The sequence below is a fragment of the Triturus cristatus genome, chromosome 2_2, assembly GCF_964204655.1.
Source record: "Triturus cristatus chromosome 2_2, aTriCri1.1, whole genome shotgun sequence".
Lineage (NCBI taxonomy): Eukaryota > Metazoa > Chordata > Amphibia > Caudata > Salamandridae > Triturus > Triturus cristatus.
Window position 1 is genome coordinate 707,330,585 of NC_140582.1, and position 24,138 is coordinate 707,354,722.

The window sequence follows — 24,138 nt, forward strand, 5'->3', positions numbered from 1 at the left end:
CATTGGATGTGCAACCATATCCCGTTAGCATTGGTTGTTGTAGTTGGTACACACGTACTGGTTTGCGATTCTTTAGTTGCAGTTCGTTATTTATCAGAAATTATTAATTGCAATTTATTAACTTTATCAAGCATTTTATTCTTTCGAATGCATTTTAATGATTTGATTTTTTTTTTTTTTACTTGTGATCGGATTTAGATAGCTGTAATAAAGAGTCGATTTTTTTCTTAGTTTTTTTACTATTTAGCTATTTTAATTCAAATTTGGTATAACCTTTAAACTCTTGGTGTATTTTCTTCATATTTGATTTCTTTTTTTTAGCAAGGTCTTAGCGTTTTACTTAAAGTTTTAAACATTTGCATAATTTATTTCTTCTTGTATTTTTTGTGTTATTTAGTCACCACTTGGTGTGTGGTATTTGTATTTACATGTGTGAGATTTGAACAGTGTAGACCTAGCTACAATCTACCATGGTCTTAGGTGAAGTAAGCCTTGACTGTCTGCTGTGCTGTCTAGAGTACTGTAAGATAACATCATTGAAACCAGCTTGACGATGGAGAGTTTCCTTGTCTCCTGTCAGATGGAATGGTATAGTAACAATCAATAACTGGACAGTGACCTCTATAATCCCATCCAACCCCTCCGGCGGGCCGAGTAATTTCATCCGTTCAGCCAAAATTGAACACTTTTCCAACAGGATCTCCTCGGCAGTCGATAAATCTAAGGAGGTGTTCAGAGTCCTGAACGAACTAACTACTGATGAGAGAACCCTCCCAGCCCAGACCCCCACCCAGGAAGCCTGCGATACCCTGAACTCCTTCTTCTTAGAAAAAATCTCTACAATTAAAAAATCCATTCCTCCACTCCCCCAATTGCCACCACCGGACAATTCCCTTAACAACCCCTCGACCATCACCTCCTTTCCTATTCTAGATCCCATCTCCTTGGCGGAACTAGCCACTCGCGTAAAATCTGGCTCCCCGAAAGACTGCTGTCCGCCGTTCATCCTGCGGAGCATATGTCTTAAATTACCCGGTTTCTTCTGAAAAAAACATGTGATCTATTGAAACACTCACGAAGAATGAACAGTCGTGTCTAAATAAACATGATTTGAACTTTATTGGTGTAACCATATCTTGGAGCTTGGTGACTTCGTCACCCATTACCGCTGTGCTTATAGAGGGACACTGCCCAAATCGGGTCAGTGCAACTACACAATTATTACTCCACCTTGGTTTAGAGGTCGCTCCTCTTTAGCACGCCATTACTTTCTGAAAATTGAACATATTTTGGGATAAACCGGTGTGCGTGGTATTTCACCTTATTAAATTACCCGATAGCATCTTATACCTACTCAATAGCTCTCTCAGCAGCGGCATCTGCCCCACCTCCTTTAAGGAGGCCATCCTGGTACCCCTCTTAAAAAAACCTGGTGCTGGAGGAGCCTAGCGCGCAACCAAGATGGCCGCGTAGGTGCGAGGCTGCCGAGGACCTCCGCGACCTCCTACATATATCCTGACAATATCCTGTCCTAGACGAGGGGACTGTGTTGGTGAGCCCGAGCTGAGGTGGCACCCGCTTTCCGCTTCCAAATTGGACCTCGGACTCCGGCGGTAGCACCGATTGAGATTTCCGGCCTTCTCCACGCCGGACCCCGGATTGGAGTTGTGGGGTGATCCGGAGGCAAAGTCAACAACAGCGGCGGGCTGGGCGCGGCGGCTCGCGTACCCCGCACTTTCACTGTCGCTTTTGCACCCTCCTTGCTGTCTCGGCGAGGTTGGGTCGCGGGGCACTGTGAGGTGGTGTGGCCCCGTTGGGGTGCCCTGCCGGCCCGCCGGCTGTGACTTGCCCCGCGGTCCTGTGGTGACCCCCCCCCCCCCGGATCCCGTGAACCGGCTTGCCCGCCCTTTACGACGTGCCTGGCACGGCCGTGGGACTGGAACCATGTCCACAAAGCAAGATGGAGATCGGGCAAAGGTGAAATCGACCCGACGTGGCGCAGTCCACCAGTCTAACAGCATGGACCGCTATACCCTCCAGAAGGGATCTCCCGAGGTGCCGCGTAGGTCCCCTGAGGGCCCGACTGATGCTCCTGCTCTACCCGCGGATCTGACCCTGCGAGACGTGATGGGCGCCATCGCTGAGATGAAGGCCTCGGTGGACCAGCGTTTTGATACGCTGGCGCAGAAAATTGACTCGGTCCTTGTGGATGTTGGCCTGGTAAGGGCCGATTTATCCAAGACTAATGACCGGGTCGATTCTTTGGCCCACACCACATCGGGCCTCACGACGGATGTGGCAGCCCTCCAAAAGGAGGTGCGCCGGCTTGGCTAGGCGAGCGCGCTGATGGATCGTCGCCTGGAGGATTCTGAGGGTCGGGCCCGGAGGAACAATGTCCGTATTCTCGGGGTGCCTGAGGGACGTGAGGGGGCGGCGGCGGATCTATTCGTGGAGGACTTGATTCTCACCCACCTCCAGCCCCGGGGACTGAGTAAATTTTTCGCGGTGGAGCGGGCCCACAGGGTTCCCGGGGGAAGGCCCAAGGCCGGAGCCCCCCCGAGGCCTCTCATCGCCCGGATTTTCAACTTTCGGGACAGAGACGCTATCCTGCAATCCTCCAGACTACAGGGGCCGGTCAGACTCGACAATATGGATATAAATTTTTATCCTGACTTCACCCCAGCGGTCCAAAAGCAGAGACTAAGCTTTCTCGGAGTCAAACGTCGTCTACGGGACCTAAATCTCAAGTACGCTATGCTTTTCCCGGCTAAGCTGCGGGTGGAGTTGGATGGCCGTACGCACTTTTTTGATCGTCCCGAGGCAGCCGGGGACTGGCTAGATACCTTGCCTGGGGATCGGGATCGGGGGGGTGGGGGGGGGGAGCGGTGGGGGGAGAGGGCCCGCCGGATCAGGACTGAGGGACTAATATTATGCCTCGCTCTGGACAAAATTGATGTCACTTTTGACTGTTCGCCTGTTCGAGTAAGTCTCCTCCTGTGGAGGTCGTGTGGGGTCTCTTGGGGGTTCTCCCTCCTCCTCTGGGGGTCTAGTTAGTTTCACCATCTATGGGGCGACAGGCACACTGCACTTTGGGGGGGCTGTTTGGGCTCATGCAGGGGTGCAGGGAGGGGGGAGTTCTGTTGGGGTGGGGGAGTTGGGGTGGGGTGTTGTTGTTCGTTTTTACCACAAGGCAAACCCTTTTCTGTATTGTTTTTAAGGTGCTCTCCGGGGGACGACTGATGGCTCCTGTGTGTGATGGGGGGTAGGGAGTTGACTTTGTTGTCTTGGAACGTTAATGGACTGGGGGATAGGATCAAACGAGGTGTGGTCCTGCAGTATTTGAAACGAATCTCACCCGATGTAGTCTTCCTGCAGGAGACACACCTTATTGGAAACTCTTTTTGTGCCATGAATCGGCGTGGCTATCGTTTGGTGGCCCACTCGGGCTTCACGTCGGGCTCACGGGGTGTGGGCATTATGGTGAAGAACTCGCTCCCGTTGGAAATTGATGAGGTGCGCCATGATGATAGGGGACGCTATGCTGTTTTAGTGGGGAGAATGGAAGGCAAAGTAGTGGTCTTTGTATCAGTATACGTCCCACCGGGGTTACAGGCGACCACTTTTGCAGACCTGGGGCGCCTCCTCCTGGGCCTTCCGGGGGGACTCCTGGTGGTTGGGGGGGACTTCAATGCGGTGGTTTCTGGGACTCTGGATCGTCACCCCCCTAGGGACCTCCCCCGGGCCCAGGCGTGGCTATCTGGCCTCTTGGATACACTGGGATTGGTGGACTGCTGGCGCTTAAAACATCCCACGCAGCAGCAGTACACTTTCCACTCGGGGGCACATGGTAGCCTCTCACGGCTTGATCATGTCCTTGTCCCGGCGGCCTATGCTGGGAGTGTGGGGGAGGTGCGCCATCTGGCGCGGGGTATCTCAGATCATTCCCCGCTCCTGTTCCATTTTGATGTCCTTCCGAGGGGTGAGGGCAGGGTAGTTCCCATCAATGCCTGGTACCTGCGCGACCCCACCATTCGCGCTGCTGTGATTAAATCCTTGCAGCGATACTTTGATGAGAATGTGGGGTCCGTCCCTTCGGCTATCTCCTTGTGGGAAGCCTTCAAGACAGTTCTCAGAGGAGAGGCCCTGTCCCTCATTTCCCATGCCCGGAGGCGCGAGCGGGAGGAGGTTACCCGGGTGGAGGCCGAAATTGCTGAATTGGAGGGTGATTTAGAGGGCGGAGTGACGGACGCTGCACTGCATGTCCTACAACTTAAGCAGGCGGCCTACAGGGCCCTCGTTACGGAGGCGGCCAGGGGTCTCAGTAGGGAGCAGCAGGGGCGACTGTATGATGTGGGTGATAAGGCGGGCAAACTGATAGCGTGGTTGGATAAAAAGGAGAGAGTGAATCGTGTGGTCCCGCTGATTGAGAGGACGGATGGTGTGAGTGTCACCGAGCCAGAAGAAATTGTCTCCTGTTTCGCGGATTATTTCCGCGAGGTGTATTCTCCGGTCTCTCCTTGCTCGGAGGAGGACTCCCATTCCCTGCTTAGGGATATCGCGCTGCCCTCCCTCTCGGAGGAGGACAGGGTGTCGCTGGATGCCGCTCCTACATCCGACGAAATTGCCCTCGCCATACGTTCGGTTGCCTCTGGCAAGGCCATGGGCCCGAATGGCATCCCTATCGAGTTATATAAGTTGCGACCAGATGTACTGGCACCCCACCTCCGCGCGATGTTCCTGGCGGCCCACTCGCTGGGCTCCCTCCCGCCGGACCAGCGTCTGGCTACTATCGTGGTGATCCACAAGGAGGGGAGGCCTCGGGACCGGGTCACATCCTATCGGCCTATCTCGCTTTTGAATGCGGAGCCCAAAATTCTCGCCAAGGTGCTGGCCAATCGGCTGGTCGGCGTGGTGGGCGACCTGGTCCACCAAGACCAGTCCGGCTTTATCCCCCATCGCAACACGGCCCTTAATCTGCGGCGCTTGCACGGGGTGCTCGCACGTGTTCCATTCGTGCGGGAGCCGGCCATTTTGGCGTCCTTAGTCGCCACTATGGCGTTTGACACGCTTGAGTGGCCATACATTTGGGCGATGCTGGCGAAGTTTGGATTCGGCCCGGGCTTCATCAGTTGGGTCAAATTGTTGTATTCGGGCCCATTGGCGCGGGTGGTGGTGAATGGAAGAGTTTCGGCCCCATTCGAGCTGGGCCGGGGCACGCGACAGGGCTGCCCCTTGTCGCTGCTCCTGTTTGCGCTGGCCTTGGAGCCCCTGGCGGAGTGGCTGCGGTGGCACCCCTCCATCCGTGGTCTCCGTTGGACCCCCGAGTATGAGGACCGTGTGTCCCTATACGCTGACGACATCCTTTTGTACCTAGCCTCCCCACGTAAGTCACTCATAGTCCTGGTTGATGTTTTACGTTCATTCGGCCGGAACTCAGGCCTTGTCATCAACTGGGCTAAATCATGCGTGTATGTGCTCTCTGGGGAGGCTCCTGTCCTTCCGCGGGGTTGTCCGATTCAGATCGCCTCTCAGGGGTTTCGATACCTGGGTGTCTACATTACTCTGGACCCAGAGGCCCGCTACGAGCGGAACTTGCTTCCCCCTCTCCAGCGCTTGAAGGAGGACGTCGTGCGCTGGCGGCGCCTGCCGCTTTCGCCGCTCGGCCGGGCGGCGTTGTTTAAGATGATGTCGTTGCCACGTTTCTTATACGCTCTCCAGAACACTATGGACCCAGTCCCGGCGCGCTACTTCCGTGAGGTGGAGAGTTTACAGCGCCGCCTGTTCTGGGACGGGAGGCCGCGCATTGCCCTGGCGAAGTTGACGCTCCCATGGTATGACGGGGGGATTGCCCTCCCGGATATTAAACGGTATTACTGGGCCTCCCAGCTAGCTGCAATTAACCATGGCCTCTATGGGCCCGCCTTGAACCCGGCATTTGAGATGGACAAGATGCTACTGCCCGGTGGCGACTACAATCGAGCGCTCTACTCTGGCGCGCCCGACGCTCGCTCGACGGGACCTACGCGTGTCATGGTCAGAGTATGGCATGCGGCTAATGCAGCTATGGGATGGAAGGACCGTTTGACCCGGGCGTCACCGCTGTATGCGTCTGAGAAGTTGGGCTCTCTCTGGACCTCGAAGGGCTTCGCGAAATGGGACATGATAGGCATCAGTAAAGTGGGGGATCTCTGGTCGAGGGGAGGATTTAAAACATTCGAGATGCTGCAGACGGAGTTTCAGTTGCAGGGCAGTGAATACTTTCGATACCTGCAGATCCGTCATGCACTGGGCTCCGTCTTCCCAGACGTCGCCTCCATCCCGGAGTCTTCCCCCCTGGAGGATAGAGTGCTAGATGGCCACGTCCCAGACAGTACGATCTCCCTTATTTATAAAAAACTGATTAATGATCGATCGGGCTTGCTGATTGGCCTTCGCGAGGCTTGGGTTGCCGACGGTCTGGAATTGGACGATGAGGACTGGATCTCCGCGGTGGCCTCTCCGAAGGAGGTGGCTATACCGGCTCGCCTTCGCTTCGTCCAGCTCAAGATACTCCACCGGGTCTACATGACGGGGCCACGGCTTCAGCGTATGGGCTATACTGAGGATGGATTGTGTAAGCGTGGTTGTGGTGCCGTGGCGACCTTCCTGCATATTTTATGGGAATGCCCGAAGGTGGAGCGATTCTGGCGCGGTGTGCACGAGGTCCTTCGAGTGGTTACGCGTGTTGCGCTGCTGCCGGAAGCGAGGAGATGCCTGTTGAATGTGTGGGAACCAACTGACTACTTGGCTCCGCAAACGTGGTGGGTGACTCTGGGATATATGATTGCTAAGCGTGATATTGCGCAACTGTGGGGATCCCAGAACCCCCCGACGGTGTCGGCCTGGAAAGAGCACATGGACTGGTGCATGTTTCGAGAAAAGGTGGTGTATGTGGCGAGGGGTAAGCCTGGGACATGGGTGAAAGTGTGGGGCCCCTGGAACGCCTACCGTGGGAGTATTTGCGCGCCACCATTGCTGCCGGCTGCCTCACCAGCCCCGTCCCCTTAGCTGACCCCTTCCCCTAGCCCCGGGCACAGGGTTCCCCCAGTCCTCGCTCTGTTTCCCTTCCCCTCCTTGGACTCCTCTGATAGTTGGGGTTCCCCATTGGGGAGCACGTGCTGCTACTTTCGACTGTGGGTAGCCTTGTGGGTGTTGTTTCCTTGTTGTTTGTATAAAATGAAACCGTACTGTGGGGTATTATGGCTGTGGCCCATGATGTTGATAACTCCTGCTTATGCTCCTTTGTAACGCCAAGTGTTCTATGAACGTATGCCATATGTTTCTGCCATTCCTAGCGGCCGGCCGGAAGGTTGTGGGCCCATATTTGTATATTCTTGAGATTTGTAATAAACGGTTTCAAAAAAAACAAAAAAAACCTGGTGCTGATGTGGCGGAGCCGTCGAACTATCGCCCCATTTCCCTCCTTCCCTATTTCTCTAAACTCATGGAGGCCCATGTCACCCGCTGCCTGTCAAGCTTCATAGAATCTTCCTGCTATCTTGAGCCGACTCAGGCCGGCTTCAGACCTGCCCACTCCACAGAAGCCGTTATCTTGGCAGTTCTTGACACACTCAGGAGTAACGCGGACGCGGTTACCCCCCAAGCCCTCGTCCTACTGGATTTGTCTGCCGCGTTCGACACGGTGGATCATAACATCCTTCTCCACCGTGTCGAGCAGGCGGGCATCCAGGGTGTTGCTCTTGAGTGGGTCAAATCCTTCCTAACGGGAAGAACACAGGCGGTTCGCCTAGGTCCTTACACTGCAAAAAAGACCCTCACTTCTTGTGGTGTCCCCCAGGGCTCTTCTCTCTCCCCGCTCCTCTTTAATCTTTATCTTCGGCCACTTATCCAGTCACTTCTGAAATGGGATATCGTCACCTATAACTATGCTGACGATCTACAAATTATCTTCTCTCTCAACTCACCACACGCCATCAAAACCTTTCACGGAGCCATGACTCACATCCAACTCTGGATGAACCAGAACCAACTGAAGCTGAACCCCGGTAAAACCGAGCTCCTTCTCCCCGGACTCAGTCACATCTACTGGGGTCCACAGTTCTGGCCTCCAGAGTTCGTCTCCCCCCCCTACCCCAGCAAAAACAGTAAAGAGTCTGGGCGTCATTATTGACACCGAGCTCTCTCTCAGGGCTCAAGTTGGAGCGGTGGTCTCCTCTTGCATGTATCAACTCCGAAGGATCCGTAAAGTCCGTCACTTTCTGCCCCTGGCGGCATTTACTCAAACTATCATTTCGCTGGTACTCTCCCGTCTGGATTTTTCCAACGCCATCTACCACGGTCTGCCACAATTTCTGATTCAACGCCTCCAAGTTGTCCAGAATCAGGCGGCCCACCTGACTCATGGAACTCCCAGATGGCAATCAGCCAAGCCTCTGCTCACGAGCCTCCACTGGCTCCCAATCGATCGAAGGGCCGCCTTTAAGGTGGCATGCCTCACTTTCAAAGCACTTCATTGCCCTAGCCCTGCCTTCTTAAAATCCCTCATCCGCCCTCACTGTCCCACACGCAATCTTCGATCTGCCCACCGCGATTTACTGACCACCCCCAGGAGTAAAACCAAGAGATTCGGCGGCCGTCGTTTCTCCTACCTAGCTCCTGTGCTTTGGAACCTCCTCCCTCTCCCAATCAAATCCTGTTCTTCCCTTCTGAATTTCAGAAAAATGCTAAAAACCCATCTTTTCCCCATCCTCACTTAGAATCTGTCATCTATGCTCCCCCCCTCATCTGTTCTGTTTATCAGCGCCAGGAAGCTCGGTGTCAGTGCGCTATATAAGTCACATTTAACATAACATAACATAACATGCTCATTTGCCACTCTTTATATTGCAATTTCGATCCTAAGTTTTAGTAAGGTAAACAATAAAAGTCTGAAATTCCAAATACAAAAAGGCCAAGTGATGGAAGAATGAATAATTGGCTTAGGGAAAGAGTGGTGCATGCAACCGGTATCACCATAGGGAGCTTGGACAGAAGAGGTAGTGGTTTTACTAGAAGATGGAATGTTTACCGGTAGCCACATCGAAACGTGTAGTGAGAAAAGCATGGAGCAGTACCAACTGGTAGTTGGGACTGAAAAGGGACTCTGGAGACTTGCAGTCATACTGTAATAGTGTTCAAGTTGCACGTTGAAGAGAAATAGGAAGCAAAGGTACATGCTTGAATGTGTGTTTTTAAGAAAACACAGAATTGATGAAGAGGGGAAGAAAAGTAGAAAGGGAAGGCATTTAATTATACTGTTTAAATGAGCCGGTAGTCTCCAATGACTGCAGCTGATTCAAAGTGTAAAAAAGAACTAATTGACACTCCGTGAAAACTAAAGGATTTGATCCTGGTAACGCTGGTGATGTGGCTGTAGCAAGTGAGATCATTAGGAGAGGATGGCTCAAATGTATACAGAGAAGGAAGTGGATGTGACTGAAAATACGTAGGTGAGAATATCCAAGGCATTGGTGGTATACTGTCACATGTAATGAGATGAAATTAAATATACAAGCCTTTTCAAGAAAGAAGACTGTTTAAAAAAGCTTGTATTTCCGAAGGGAAATGGAGATAATGAGTGTGGCGGTTAGGTTTGCATGATAAATAATAGGCATGTATACCAGATAATAGTAAAAATACAATAGCAAACCTAGTGTTATTGTTTGACACTTAGCTAAAGAGACTTGGCAGCTTTCAAGTTTTGCCATATAAATCAACTAAATTGCATTTCTTTTTTCTTACAGATTGAAAAAATATTGTACGTTCGCTGTGAAACTGTGGGGTCAAGAGTGTTTCTGGTCTATGTTTCTTACCTCATAAATGCAAGTGTTGAGGAGAGGGATATTATTTGCAAGTGCCATAAGGTGAGTTGTGAATGTGTTGATTTGAAACTTCTAATTTTCTCAAGTAAATGTTTTACAGTTCTCTAAAATGTAGAACCGAGAAGAAACTCTGACTCCAATTCCTTATGCCAACAGGAGCCGCCTCTTCCACCAGGGCTATTGACATCTTGTTTTTAATATATAATGTGTTGTTCTGCAACTTCATATTGCTGATAATCTATATCTGAAAGAGACACGTTAGTGATAGATTCCTTACCTTAGAATATCCCCAAGCGTCAGACTGGATCTGGAAAGTTTTTTGTAGCAGTACCGCTGCGCGTCAGTAGGTGGTGTCGTGCGGCTCCGCGTCCGTCACTGGCGTCGTAAGCGCGGAGATGACGTCACGTAGACTACTTAGGCGCCACCCAAGCGCGCTGACGTCAGTTCTTTCATTTTCTGCGCCAGCAAGCGCAGATCCGGATAGAGCACGTACCTTAGTCACTTTTTGACTACTGTTTTGGGAATTTTGTCTCCCGGTGCACGTAGTGATGCCTGGATTTAAGTCTTGTGGGTCCTGCCGTCGCAACATGTCGGTGGCGGGCTCCCATGATGTTTGCCTCTACTGCGTGGAGACCGAACACAACTCCCAGTCCTGCCGGAACTGTCGGGCCATGGCCCGAAAGCCTTGAGGGAGCGGCGCCAGAAACTGCTGGAGGCCCGGCACTCGTCCCAACGCCGCTCCAGGTCCAGGGACCGTTCCCCGGACCGCTCGTGGGGCTGCAGTCATCGCTCCTCGGGCTCCAAGTCTTCGCCCTCGAATTCCGGTAAGCGACGACATAAAAAGAAGTCGAAGAAGCGGGTTCGCTCTCCGACGTTCCCCCGTCGGTCCTCGGATGCGGACGAGGGGGACAGGAGTTCTGCCCCTGCGGCTCCTTTGGAGCCTGGGAGACCGTGGCCTACCCACCTTACCCGGGTCCTTCGGCGACTCCCGAACAGGTGCATGAGTTTCTTGCCACCATGGACTGCCTTTTTAGGCCTCGGGCTCCCCCCACCGTGCCTTCGGGCCCCGCGGTCCCGTGTCCAGATCCTGTTGGCCCATCGGCGGCGCCGGCGGATCCAGCTTCGGCGCCACAGGATCGTACGCCGTTGGCTCCGGCCCCGGCGCCACGAGGTCCGGCACTGCCGGCTCTAGCCCCAGCACCGCCCACGGCGCCGCCTCTGGCGCTGCAGTTGATGCCCTTCGTTCCGCCCTTGCCCCGCTTCCAAGACCATTTCGTTCCTGCCTGGGATCCGCATTGGGAAACGGCGCTGTTTCCAACGCCGTTTGCCCCTTCTCCTGCTCTTCTGCCACGTCCGGTTCCTCCTGCAACGGAGGTGGAGGATGACTGGGAGGGGTCCGAGGACCCTCTGGCCCATCAATGTGACTCCAAGCAGGACTAGGTGGACGATCTGGAGAACGCCGGCGACCTCGATGTCTCTTCTGACCCGGGTTTGCCTCTCCCTGGCCTACTATGGAGGAGGGTGCTTCCTACATGATGGTGCTCCGTTGGGCTGCTGAGGTCCTCAACCTTGATCTTCTTACGGTGGCCCTCAAAACTAACCTCCTCACCGAGGTGCTCCAGATGGCGTCTACTTCGTCGGAGCCACTGCTTCCCTTCAACGACGCCCTCACCGACGTCCTGTTGGGCACTTGGTCGCGGCCAGCCACGGGGCCCCTGTGGATAAGAATGTCGCCAGGTGTCACCGCCTGGCGCCTGGTGACCCCGCGTTTCTGACCACTCATCCCACGCCTGAGAGTCTGGTCATCCAGGCCTCGACGTTGCCTTTCCCACGGCTCCGCCGGATAAGGACTCTAAGAAGCTGGAACAGTTCGGTAAGCAGTTGTTCTCTTCGGCCAGCTTGGGGCTGCGGTCGGTGAACACCGCCTGCTTATTGGGCCGCTATTCCCACGCAGTGTGGAATACCATTGCTCAGGTGTTGCCTCAGTGTCCTGAGGAGGTCCAGGCTGTACTTTCCCAGGCGGTTGCTGAGGATAAGGATGCGGATAAGTTCGCCATTCGGTGTGGTTTGGACACCGCTGACTCGTTGGGAAGGGCGATTTCTATGACTGTGGCGCTGCGTCGCCACGCCTGGTTGCGATCTACTGGGTTCTCGCCCGATGTCCAGAGCTTGCTCATGGATATGCCCTTTGATGGCACTCGCCTGTTTGGCGATAAGGCCGACAGTGCAGTGGAGCGTTTTAAGGACTCACGGGCCACGGCCAAGTCCTTGGGTCTTTCCACGAAGAGCCCAGCCACTCCTGGTTTTCGTTCCTTTCGTGGCCAAGGCAGGGGCGCCCAGGCACATTCCTTCAGCAAGCCTGTGCAGAACCAGCCTCAGTGCGGACGTGGCTTCCGCAGGGGCAGGTCTGGGAATCGGCATGGGGGGCAGTCCACCTCTGCCCCTGCTGTTTCTACCTCCAAACCTTCCTAATCCGAGCTTTGTTGAGCACCCCACGCCAGTGGGTGGCAGGATTCTCCATCACCTCCCCCACTGGCTCGCTATCACATCGGACAAGTGGGTGTTGCAGATCATCCGCAAGGGTTACTCCATTCCCTTTCAGTCCACCCCTCCAGCCATGCCACCTCGGTACCACCGCATGTCGGGGGAACACTTGGCGACTCTCCAGCAGGAAGTAGCGGCCCTCTTGGTCAAGGGGGCCATCGAGTGCGTTCCTGGGCCAGAAGTAGGGAGAGGTTGTTATTCCCACTACTTTCTGGTCCCCAAGAAGGACAGGGGGGTCTGCGTCCCATCTTGGACCTGCAGAACGTCAACCGCTTCCTCTGGAAGGAGAAGTTCAAAATGCTGACTCTGGCTCAGGTCTTGGCTGCCCTCGACCCTGGAGACTGGATGGTAGCATTGGACTTGCAGGACGCATATTTTCACATCCCCGTCCTGCCGGCCCACCGGCGTTACCTGCGGTTCAAGGTAGGCCAGGAGCATTTTCAGTTTGCTGAGCTCCCCTTCGGCCTTACCAGCGCCCCTCGGGTGTTTACGAAAGTGATGGCGGTGGTCGCAGCTCACCTGCGCAGGTCAGGGTTGTCAGTCTTCCCTTACCTTGACGACTGGTTGTTGAAGGCGGGCTCGCCCCAGGCAGTCGTCAACCACCTTCAGACTACGGCCGACCTCCTGCATTTGCTGGGGTTCTCCATCAACGTGCCGAAGTCGAACCTGAGTCCCTCTCAGAAGCTCCCCTTCATCGGAGCGTTTCTGGATTCGACGCTGTTTCGGGTTTATCCTCCCGAGCAGCGAGTCCGGGCTATTCAGGCTATGATTCCGATCTTTCAGCCTCTGTCCCGGTTTTCGGTCAGGATGACCCTGAGGCTGCTGCGTCTCATGGCCTCCTGCATCCTGCTGGTCACTCATGCCAGATGGCATATGCGGGCTCTGCATTGGGACCTGAAGTTCCAGTGGGCGCAGCATATGGGGAACCTGTCCGATTATGACCAGATCTAGGAGGGCACTGCACAGCAGCTGTAGTGGTGGCTCACAAACCGGCATTGGGTCCAAGGCAGATCCCTCTCCCTTCCCAACCGGAGCACACGGTAGTGACGGACGCGTCCCTCCTGGGATGGGGAGGGTCACATGGGAGAGGTGGAGATCAGAGGCCTCTGGTCTCGCCCGGTGTCCAGGCGCCATTTCAACCTTCTGGAGCTTCGGGTGATCCGACTTGTGCTGAAGGCATTCCTTCCCTCTGTGAAGGGGAAAGTAGTGCAGGTGTTCACAGACAACATCACCGCCATGTGGTACTACAACAAACAGGGCGGGGTGGGGTCGTGGACCCTATGTCAGGAGGCTCTGCGCCTCTGGACATGGCTGGAACTTCAGGGCGTATCCCTGGTGGTTCAAAACCTGGCAGGTTCGCTGAACGCCAGGGCGGACAAACTCAGCCGCAGGTGCATGATGGATCACGAATGGCGTCTTCACTCGGACGTGGCGCAAGGTCTCATTCGACAGTGGGGAGAGCCTTGGTTAGATCTATTTGCCACAAAGAGAACGTACAATGTCAGCAGTACTGCGCGTTGGAATTTCCAAAGCGGCACTCGCTAGGCGACGCTTTTTGTCGCAAGTGGAGTTGCGGTCTGTTGTACGCCTTTCCGCCTATATCACTTCTGCCCAGAGTGCTAAAGAAAATCAGGCACGAACGGGCTTAAGTCATTCTTGTGGCTCCGGACTGGGCTCGAAGAGTTTGGTATCCCGAGCTACTCAGTATGACAATTGATCCCACGATCCGACTGCCTCTTCGGGAGGATCTTCTGTCTCAGCAGCAGGGGACAGTCCTACACCCGAACCTGTCCAGTCTCTACCTCTTTGCGTGGAGATTGAGCGGCGGCAGTTGATTCCTTTCAAATTGCCTCCTGAAGTCTGTGATGTCATACTGGCAGCCAGGCGTTCCTCCACTAAGTTGGTATATGCCTGCAGATGGAACAAATTTGTGGCATGGTACACTGCAAAGGCTGTGGATCCCCTTTCTGCCCCTCTTTCAGAAGTTCTTCTGTTCCTTCTGTATCTGGCCCAGCAGGTCTCTGCTCTGGGAACTATCAAGGGCTATCTTTCTGCTATTTCGGCCTTTCTCAGGCTCCCTGATCAGCCCTCTGTTTTCAAGTCCCCTGTTGTAAATAGATTCCTCAAAGGCATTACTCATCTTTTCCCTCCTATTCCTTTCGTAATGCCACAGTGGGACTTGAACCTGGTTCTTATGTATTTAATGTGCGCTCCCTTTGAGCCTCTTTACAACTGTCCTCTTCGTCTGCTGACTTTGAAGACTGCTTTCCTGGTTGCTATCACCTCTGCCAGGAGAGTGAGTAAGCTCCAGGCTCTTTCTTGTAAACCTCCTTTTCTGTCTGTCCATCCGGACAAGGTTGTGCTCAGGACACGTCCATCCTTTCTACCAAAGGTTGTCACAGCTTTTCACATCGGGCAGACCATCACTTCGCCCACCTTCTTTCCGCCTCCTTGCAGAGAGGAAGAGCGGCCCCACCGTCTAGACCCAAAACGTGCGCTCTCATTTTACCTGAACCGCACACAACAGTTCTGGGTGGATGACCAGCTCTTTGTTGGCTATATTGTAGCCAAGAAAGGTCGGGCTAACTATCTCTAGATGGGTCATCTTGTGTATTAAAACCTGTTATTCTCTGGCTTAAAAGGAGCCCCCGGTGGGGCTGCGCGCCCATTCCACCAGGGCGATGGCTGCCACTACAGCGTTGGTGTCCCCTTACAAGACATCTGTCAGGCAGCTACGTGGGCCTCGTTGCACACTTTTACGAAGCACTATTGCCTGGACAGCCACGTCCGGAGAGACGGCTTCTTTGGCTGTTCGGTTCTCTGGGACTTCCTGGTGTGATTTTGGTTGCAGACCTACCACCGGGGTTGGTATTGCTGGGGTATCTATTCTAAGGTAAGGAATCTATCACTATGTGTTTCTTTCAGATGAACAAGTTGCTTACCTTCGGTAACGATATATCTGTAAGAAACATGAATAGTGCTAGATTCCTTACCGCCCCACCCATCCTCCCCGTTCTGCGAACTGATTTCTAAGGTTAAGGTCATCCCCTTCAGGGTCCTAGTTTCAAGGCACCAGTGGTCAGTATCTTGCATGGCTCTGCATTCCTGGCGCGTAAACTGACATCAGCGCGCGAGGGCGGCGTCTAAGTAGCTGCCGCGATGTCCTCTCGACGATCACAGCGCCAACTACTGACGCGGAGCCGCACAACGCCATCTTCCGACACGCAGGTGTACTGCTGACGAAAACCTTCCAGATCCAGTCGGACGCCTGGGGGTAATTCTAAGGTAAGGAATCTATCACTACTAATGTTTCTTACAGCTATATCGTTACCGAAGGTAAGTAACTTGTTCTTTACAAGGACTGCTGCTGCTCACTGAGCACTAGGCAGGTGGGGAGATGTGACAACTGCCTCATGATGTGATATGATGTCATACTGGGCCTGTTAAACCTTTTTGTAAATGCTATGGGACGTAGACATGTGCTGAATCCTCCCATGTTATTGTATTCACCGATTCTCAGGATGCCTCTGAAATGTGTTGTGTTTCTTTATTGCAAAATGCTAAATAAACTTGTTTAAAAAAAGAAAAAGAATAGGTGCAGGAGGTCAAGTGGAAAGGATTCCAAAAGGAATTATTGACTGCAGATAGGGCTGAGGAAAAAGAAAGAAGCTGCCAGTAAGGAAAGAGTCTTTTACAAAGAATACAGGAAACTGAGATAGTACGAGTACTTCAACTGCAGATACACTAAGAGAAACAAGAATGGCACTAGATAAGATGTAGGATGTACAGGAAAGTTGTAATCTTTTCTGGAAGAGCAATAAGGATTTGGACAGTCTTAGTTCAAGTGGTAATTGGTTCAGTAAAATGGTTACTATACCAGAAAATGTTTGTTGGGCTACTTTGTGGGTATTAAATCTCCTTGTTTCTACGGTGAGATTTAGTAAGCTCCTTTGATTCATGGCACCTACATGTTTTTGGAGACAAGAAAGAAGGTATACAGGTTTATTGAAATCTAGTACCTTGCAGAAAATTCAAGCCACCTTTTATTTTATTCTGGCCTCAAGCGGGAGCCAGTGAAGGTCTTTGAGGACATAGGTGATATGGTCACATTTTTTGTGGCACAGAGCACTTCCGCCATAGAGTGCTTTCATGAGGGTGAAATAAGGTGCATCAGTACAGTTACCATAGTCAATTCTAGAAAGAACCTACTATTAATATTGCAATACTAATTTAAAAATGTGTTCAGTTTTTTGATGGTGTACACATTTGCTTGGGCTTTGGCAGCAGTTTGTTCAATGCGATATTTCATTGAAAGATTAGAATCAATCCAGATTCCCAAGTATTTCAACTGAATAGCCATATCTAGGGAGAATTCATTATTGCTGAGTGCAGCAAACCACTCTTTTATTTTGTGTTTGTGTGTGCTTTCAATTGGGAAGTACTCTGTTTTCTCAGAGGTAAACTGAAGGAGATTAGCAGTGGTAGAGTTATTGATTTTTGTTTTTGTTTTGTGTGCAAACAAGACAGCATGGAGGTCACAATTTGAACCACTGAAATCTTCAGGTAAATATTCATATCCTCTAAATATTAATGAGTGGCCAACCCTCGTTCCTCCATAAGGGTACTTTAAGCCTCCATTTACAAATTAAAGTAAACCCAAGGTATTATCTAAGGAATACCGCAATTTTTCAATGTACATTTGGATGTGTGTTTTGCAACTATAACTTATTGGATTTGATTAGTGAAATGGAATCAAAACCACCAATCAAACCACATGTCAGAACCCCTTTCAGAGGTCCATGAGGCACGCAGAGGTTACTGTGAGTGTAGATCCAGATTAGTGGATACGACACATAAGTCGCACAGTTTTATCAATATATCAATGTCCCATCAAATACTTGTTTTTATAACCAAAATAAGTATTTTATTGCTAACTCTAAACATGCAAAGAATAACTGCATTCATCAGCAACAACACAATCCTCTTGCGGTCGGGGCTCTAGCGTTTGTCAGGCAAATGCCTGTCCCACACTCTTCCCTGTAACGTTGTGGAGGTTAGTCCCCATTCACTGGTGGCTTCATTCAGGGAATACCTCTTGACTCTTAAGAATGATTTAAGTGTCTGCGGTGCCGCAGCACCATCCGCAGTGAGTACCCCGGGGTATCATAGGCCCGGTTCAAGTCTTACCTGCTCATGCAGCACAGAAACGTTCTGTGTTGTGGCAAGGTCCCTGACTGTGGGCACTCAAGAGTTCTGGTCTTGCTTCCCAAGCTTCGTCAAGAGTGGGCCGGCTTCCCAAGTGGCGCTGCCGGCTTCACAGGGATCAGTGATTGCTCCTAGCCTGCAAAGATATGGTAAGTGAATCTTCCCTACACGGGAGGGTGGGGCAATCCAGTCCTTCAGCTCTTGACTGGAGCCCAGGGACGTTACGACGTTGTCCGCAGCCTCTTATACAATCCTCGAAGGTCACTTTGGCAGTTCTCTAGCTGTGCGGTCTCGACCCGCCGAATGCAGCCTCAGTCTTGCCTCTGGGGACAGCCCAGACTTCTTTGCAACACCGGTACCGGCAGCCCCTCCTCGCTTCTGGATTTACCAAGGTACTTTACAAATCGAGCACTGACTCCTCTGTTGTAGTCGCATTCACCATGGCGGGTACAAATCTCAGCGTTCTTGCAGCAGTAACTTAACTGTGGCCCCCCTCTGGCATACAGGGTCATCATAGCGCGGCAACCCAGGCTTAGCAAGTTCTGCACATGGCTTATTACACGGCTCAGTCCACATTGACCATCTCCTGGCATGCGGGGGTCGCCAAGCCAACACTACACACGGCTAACAACACAATAGGTGCACAGCTGTTACTTCACACCTCCGTCGTGGAGTCCTCTCAGTAAGGGTCCCCGCTGAACCTCACTCCCTCCAACACTCTTCTCTTCATTACAGGACACACTGGTCTTGGCAAGTAGGCAGGCACTTGTGCTCCAGGCTAAGTGGTCTTGGTTTCCCTGGGTGATTTCCCATCACACAGCAAGTCTTGCAGAGCTTTCCGTTCTCACACAGCCGTCTGGCTGCTTGGTAGATTACACATTTTGGGGTCTCACCTCCCCTTCTTATAGCTCTTTTCCAGATACCAAATGTGCTTTAGGGTTCGAGTCTCTAAAGCTTTATGTTGTGGTTCTGCTTTGAAGTGTCCATTTTTCCTTCTCTTCTTCCCTCTTGAAAGGCTGTCTGTCACAGCGGGGAAGACTCCAAAGCTAATTGTCCCACAACACAGTTCATGCGAGTGACCAGAGTTCACACCTAGATGTCAGCCACACTGATATATGCATCAACAAGTTAATACTGGGCTCCCAGGATTATTCTTTATGGTTCCCTTATCAGCACCATCTCCTTCCTGAGATGCATCCAGACCCCTTCCTTGTGATCTATCACTGAATCAAAGAGCACCCTTTTGAAGTGTAAAGGGAGGGGGTCTCTTCCTCCCTTCCTCCAGTGTGTGTCCCACCCAGCTCAAAGGAATGCAGCAATACACAAATCTGTCTGGGGCATTCCTCTACTTATCTTGTCTTCACCAGACGTACCTGTGTTTCCTAAAATGGAACTCAGGGTGGTCCTCTAAGTAATGTACCATTGCAGGCACAATTACACACAGTGTGTATTCATAGCACACATACTGTCCAGCACTGTTACCTCGATGCATTGTGCCACTACAGACATACATGCTTTCAGCACACACATTAAATCAGCGTGCACTGTTCAGTACTGTAGCCTTTCTGTATTGTACCAGGTTGTGCTATTTGCAAACACACTTACACTTCCAGCATTCACACTCACCATGTGAGTGCTGCGCAACACTTCACCCATCATGTATTGTACATCTTGCAGACACAATACAGCCAGCTCATTCTATTCATTGCGCACGAAATGCACAGCACTACATCTATCATGTAATGTATTCCTCGCAGACATATATACACTTGGCACATGCACTAATCCCACATGTACTACACAGTGCTGCTCTACCTCTGTATTGTACCCTTTCCTAGGCACACGTACAACCAGCACAGAATCACTACTACTGCACTGCGCCACACTCCACATCCACCTGATGTAGGCCAAGGGATAGTTAACCACATAGCAACATAACTTTAAAAAAGTGAGTGAGCCTTTAGGCCTCCCTCCAGTGACACAAGGTAAAAAGGACCTGTTCACTCCTACTGATCACTGCACAGTATGCTGTCATCACCGCGCTTGTGCTACTTAACTTTTAGTGAAGGTCGTAGCTTTCCATCACTATAAGGGTAGTGCTGTAGGTGCCCCTCTCAGTCCAACAAGACTGCAATCCATGGGACAGACATATGTCATGGTGCACACACATGATCCTGTTTGCCTACGACAACTAAAATCCGCATTAGGGAGCCAGACAACAGTACAGTTGGCCACTTAGGGCAGTGATACACATCATTTACCATGCAGAGAACTTTTGCGTTCCAACAACACGTGTGTCTCCTGGATCTCCAATAGCCTCAGGTGATCAGTTGTGCCAAATGCTGCTGATCGAGCCAAAAGTATGAGCAGACTGCACCTTCATAGATTGGATGTGATTGAAAGTTCGAAAAGTGACAGTTTTGATACTGCTTCTGTTCCTAAAGCCCGATTAGTAAAAAGCTAAACAATTAGGATGGGGACGCTTGACTGACTTACCTGGTGCCATATCTTTGAGGTTGCTTGTCCTGCCGTGAGGGGAACGGCATTTGTCGGGGGAATCCTACACGGAAAACTTCCTCGCGCTTCACATTGCCGTGAGGGAAACGGCCATCAAAACTCCACCTCCCAGCATTCCCTGCCCCGGGCGCCTGCCAAACACGTCACCAGGCAGCGCCGGGGAGGGATTCAAGCCCGCAAGGAGACCCGCAGCGCGGGACGCTCGTGGGCAAAGCCCGGGCCCGTCCTTGCCCGTCACTGACAGGAACAGACCTGGCTGGGCCATCCCCTTAACGACTTACTTCAGCCCATGCATACAAGGTACTGTTGTGCTCCGTAGCTTGTAGGACAAGCGTAAAGTGAGCATTGCCTGTGTTGTATTGATACTAGGGTCCTTTTTACTGCCAACATAGCAGGTCATTGTGCAGCTTGTTTCTTTGTTTCCCTGTACTGGCGTTATTGTCTAGAGGCGGACAGCATCTTTCTGCCAGATTTAGGTGGTTGTTTTGCATAAGATGACGGGTAAAGGGAAGCGTACAGGTAGGGGTGGGACGGTGTCTGGTACCCTGGATCAGTTTATAACTAGAGCCGTTTCGGTTTTAGAGCATGAAATTGCCATCACGGAACGGCGTCTTTCGACTGAACCTATATACGCTAAACGCTCATCTATTGGGTCTCTAGCATTAGTAAAATCCCCTAGTAGTTTAGTAGGGCATGGTTCTAGTGATGCTGCACAACTGAGGGACGTTGGTGGTAGCCCCAACACTTTACAGGACAGTGGTAAGACCATGGATGCCCACGGTGAAGTTGTCTCTGTACCGGGCAGCCCCCCAAACCTTGTTGCAGCTTACCCTCAGACAAGGGCTTGTAAAAAAGTTGCAAGATCTTTTAATTTGAAGAGGAAAAGAGATGGGGTCGCTCAGGGGGGGGAGACAGGCGAAAATTCCTAACGTTCTGAAAAATACATCTAGTGGGCTGGGTGTTACACTGGCCGATGACTGTTTGTCCTTGGGCGAGACAAATAAATGCCCCTCTGACCAGTCTCAAATAGGTGAAATGATCTCCCAGATTGAGCAGGTGGTGCGATCATTAATACTTCCCCTTCTAGAAAGGGTAGAACTGGTCAATGATAGGGTTGAACGCCTTGAACAAACTATCTTGGATAATTTTTGCTCACTAAAAAACGTTATTAAATTAGCCACTAAAGACAGAGAAAAGCCCAACCCCACGCCCCCCGGTGTACCCACTATTCCCATTCCTCTACCTTCCTCTCATGTTGATCCTGTTGTGATAACCAAGGCTATGCCACGAATGGTTCCCCGTGGGGCTTCGGTCAAAGATAACCACAACATCCAAGATATAGGCCAGAAAAGTAATGATCCTGGGAGCAATACTAATAGCAATAATGCAAGCAAGGGCGAGAGCGACGGTGTAAATCGGGAGACTAGAGACAAAACTCCCAAACCTCCCATGGTTCACATCCATCTTCCCCCGGATTCTACACCTTATGCTGCCGTATTGACTGGTGTCCCTGAACTAAAAGGTGGTAAACCGGAATCTTACCAAGAACTCAAAAATAAAGTAACATTCTGGTTAAACAAGAACAGGCCGATTCCTAATTAGATGGACGGGAAGATCCTCTTTGTTAGAAGGGTTAGCTGGGTGGGACCTAGGCCAAAAGACGTCCCGGGTGACTCCATCATTGTTAATTTTGAAGACAGGCGCATAGTGCGCTTCATTTGTGACCACCCATCCTTTACGGACCGGTCGGGGATCGAGGTGCATGACCTAGGGTATTTTTACCTCTCTGCCCTCTAATCCCGTTGGAAGAACTAGACAAGACTGGGTCAGAGGCGGAACTAATCCTGGGTCCATCATTTCCCCCTCTGACCTCCGTAATGGAAGGTGTAATTCAGTCGACCTGGTATGACCGGTGATAGAGGGGTCGATCCCAGCGGTGTTTAGTAACGGAGGCGCTGCTGGAATCGTGCCCTCGGGTGGAGCAGATGCAGCCTTTTCTGTTTCTCCCAGGATATATAACTCAAACGGGGCACAAAACCCAAGGATGGATGGGAGGTACCCGAGGGAACATGAAACGGGCCTTGATACTCCCCATCTGGTTAAAAGGTTCGGTTCGGGCGCAGGTTCTATGATTTCTTGGAATGTTGCTGGCTTGAAGCTAAAAATGGATTCTCCCGAATGGTTCGAATTCATTGGTGGTTTTGATGTTTGTCTTTTCCAGGAGACCTGGTCCTGCGAACCCCAGTTCATGCAGGGATACTTGAATTTCTGCGTTCCTTCATCCAAGGGACCCAAAGGGCGCCCTATGGGTGGCCTGACTATTTGGGTTCGTCAGGACTCCTTTCCAGCGGTTACCGAATTTCCAACTAGGACCCTTGATGTTCAACTAGTTAGGCTGTCATTGGGCCCCCTGGGTGATTTGGACATTTACAATTTTTACATGAGAGGGACCAAGGGGTCTGGATCTCGGGTCCTGGCCATTTTGGATTCCCTTATAGATCAGCACTCGAGTGAGAGGGGAGTGCTGGTCGCTGGGGACTTGAACGTTACCTTCGAACCTCTCCTGGATCCAGACCTAGGGTGGGGGGGTTGATCCTGAGGAAGACCAGCTTTGGGGAATACCTGGGCTTGAACTCGATCCAATCAAAAGGTGGACTGAGACCATTGTCCAAGTCAACGCTCTCTGTTATGAGCAAGGATTGAGGGCGTTGAATGGTAGGACGCTGGGCGATAAATTTGGGGCAAATACATTTGATAACGGTCGGTACTCAAGTAGGATCGACTACGTCCTTTGCAGTTTGAAGTTATGGCGATTTATAATGGATATGGTGGTCGAGCCAAGAGTTGAGAGAGACCATAATCCTATCCGTGTAACTCACAGGTGGTGGAAAAGTAGCCATACAGTGGAGGAGGACAAGGAACCCAAGCCACCTGAAGTCGTCCCTTCAAATGACATGCGCAGACTTAAGTGGCGCGAGGTCAACATCAATGATAAGGCTATTGCCGACATTGATAATAAACTAGCTAGAGCCACATCGGACCTTGAGGGTACCCTGGCCAACGAGACAGGTAGTGTAGCAGCCACTGGACTTCATGAAATGTTGTTTGAGGGAATAAGTTCCCACTTTAGGAAACCAGTGAGAAAACCCAACAATGCCTCACCCAAGCAGCTCCGATGGTATGATGGTGATTGTAGGAGAGCCAGGGCTGATTTGGCTACGGCCCTTTCCAGTGAACACAAAGCTTGCGTTCGAGATGCCAGACAAATATATTAAAAAACTGTAAGACTGGCCAAAAAGAAATGGGACGAGCAAAAAGGGCTTGACCTGAAGGGAGCATGCTATGCCAGGGACACCCGGCTATTTTGGAACATCATTAAGTGGGATAGAGGAGGGCGGCCTGATAGACCCTCAAACCACGTCTCTCAAGACGAATGGTTAAAATACTTTGAACCGCAATATGCTTGTAACCCCTCATTTAATTTTACCTGGGCTACAACCTACGTTTATTATTACTAGGACCCCTTCAGTTGCCAAGATGCTCTGACGGCCCTGGGATCTGTTGCAAGTGGGCGTGCTCCGGGACCTGATGGGGTTCCTCCTGACGTCTTCCTCCACGACAAAGCTTGTTGGAGTAAGTATATTTCTCTACTGGCAAATGCTGTGGCTGAAGGTGCGCCAGTCCCCAAGTCATGGGGGGGAGGGGCAGTTATTATCCCTGTGTTCAAGAAGGGAGACAAGGCACTCCCAGGTAATTACAGGCCAATTAGCCTAATAGACTCCATCCAGAAGGTCATAGGGAGGATGGTCTTGAACCTGATACTAGAGTGGACTGAAGATAATAATATTCTGTCCCCCTTCCAGGCGGGTTTTCACAAGCTAACTAGCACAGTGGACCAGGTCTTTCGTTTTGTCCAGCTCCACTGGAAGGTAGTTACTCTGGGTAAAGGCAGCCTCTACGCTGCTTTTGTGGACCTGAGAGCAGCCTTTGATCTTGTGCCTCGCCTACGGCT

At 51.6% G+C, this 24,138-nt stretch overlaps 1 protein-coding gene across 2 annotated transcripts in view; it reads left to right on the top strand.

Moving 5' to 3' along the window:
• TRAPPC11 (trafficking protein particle complex subunit 11) overlaps nucleotides 1-24,138 on the top strand; it is a 626,226-nt gene that overhangs the window by 340,515 nt on the left and 261,573 nt on the right. For both annotated transcript variants that reach the window (XM_085641890.1, XM_085641891.1), the window contains exon 23: nucleotides 9,783-9,902. In XM_085641890.1, coding sequence (XP_085498016.1) covers nucleotides 9,783-9,902 — 120 coding nt within the window. The remainder of the gene's footprint in view (nucleotides 1-9,782; nucleotides 9,903-24,138) is intronic.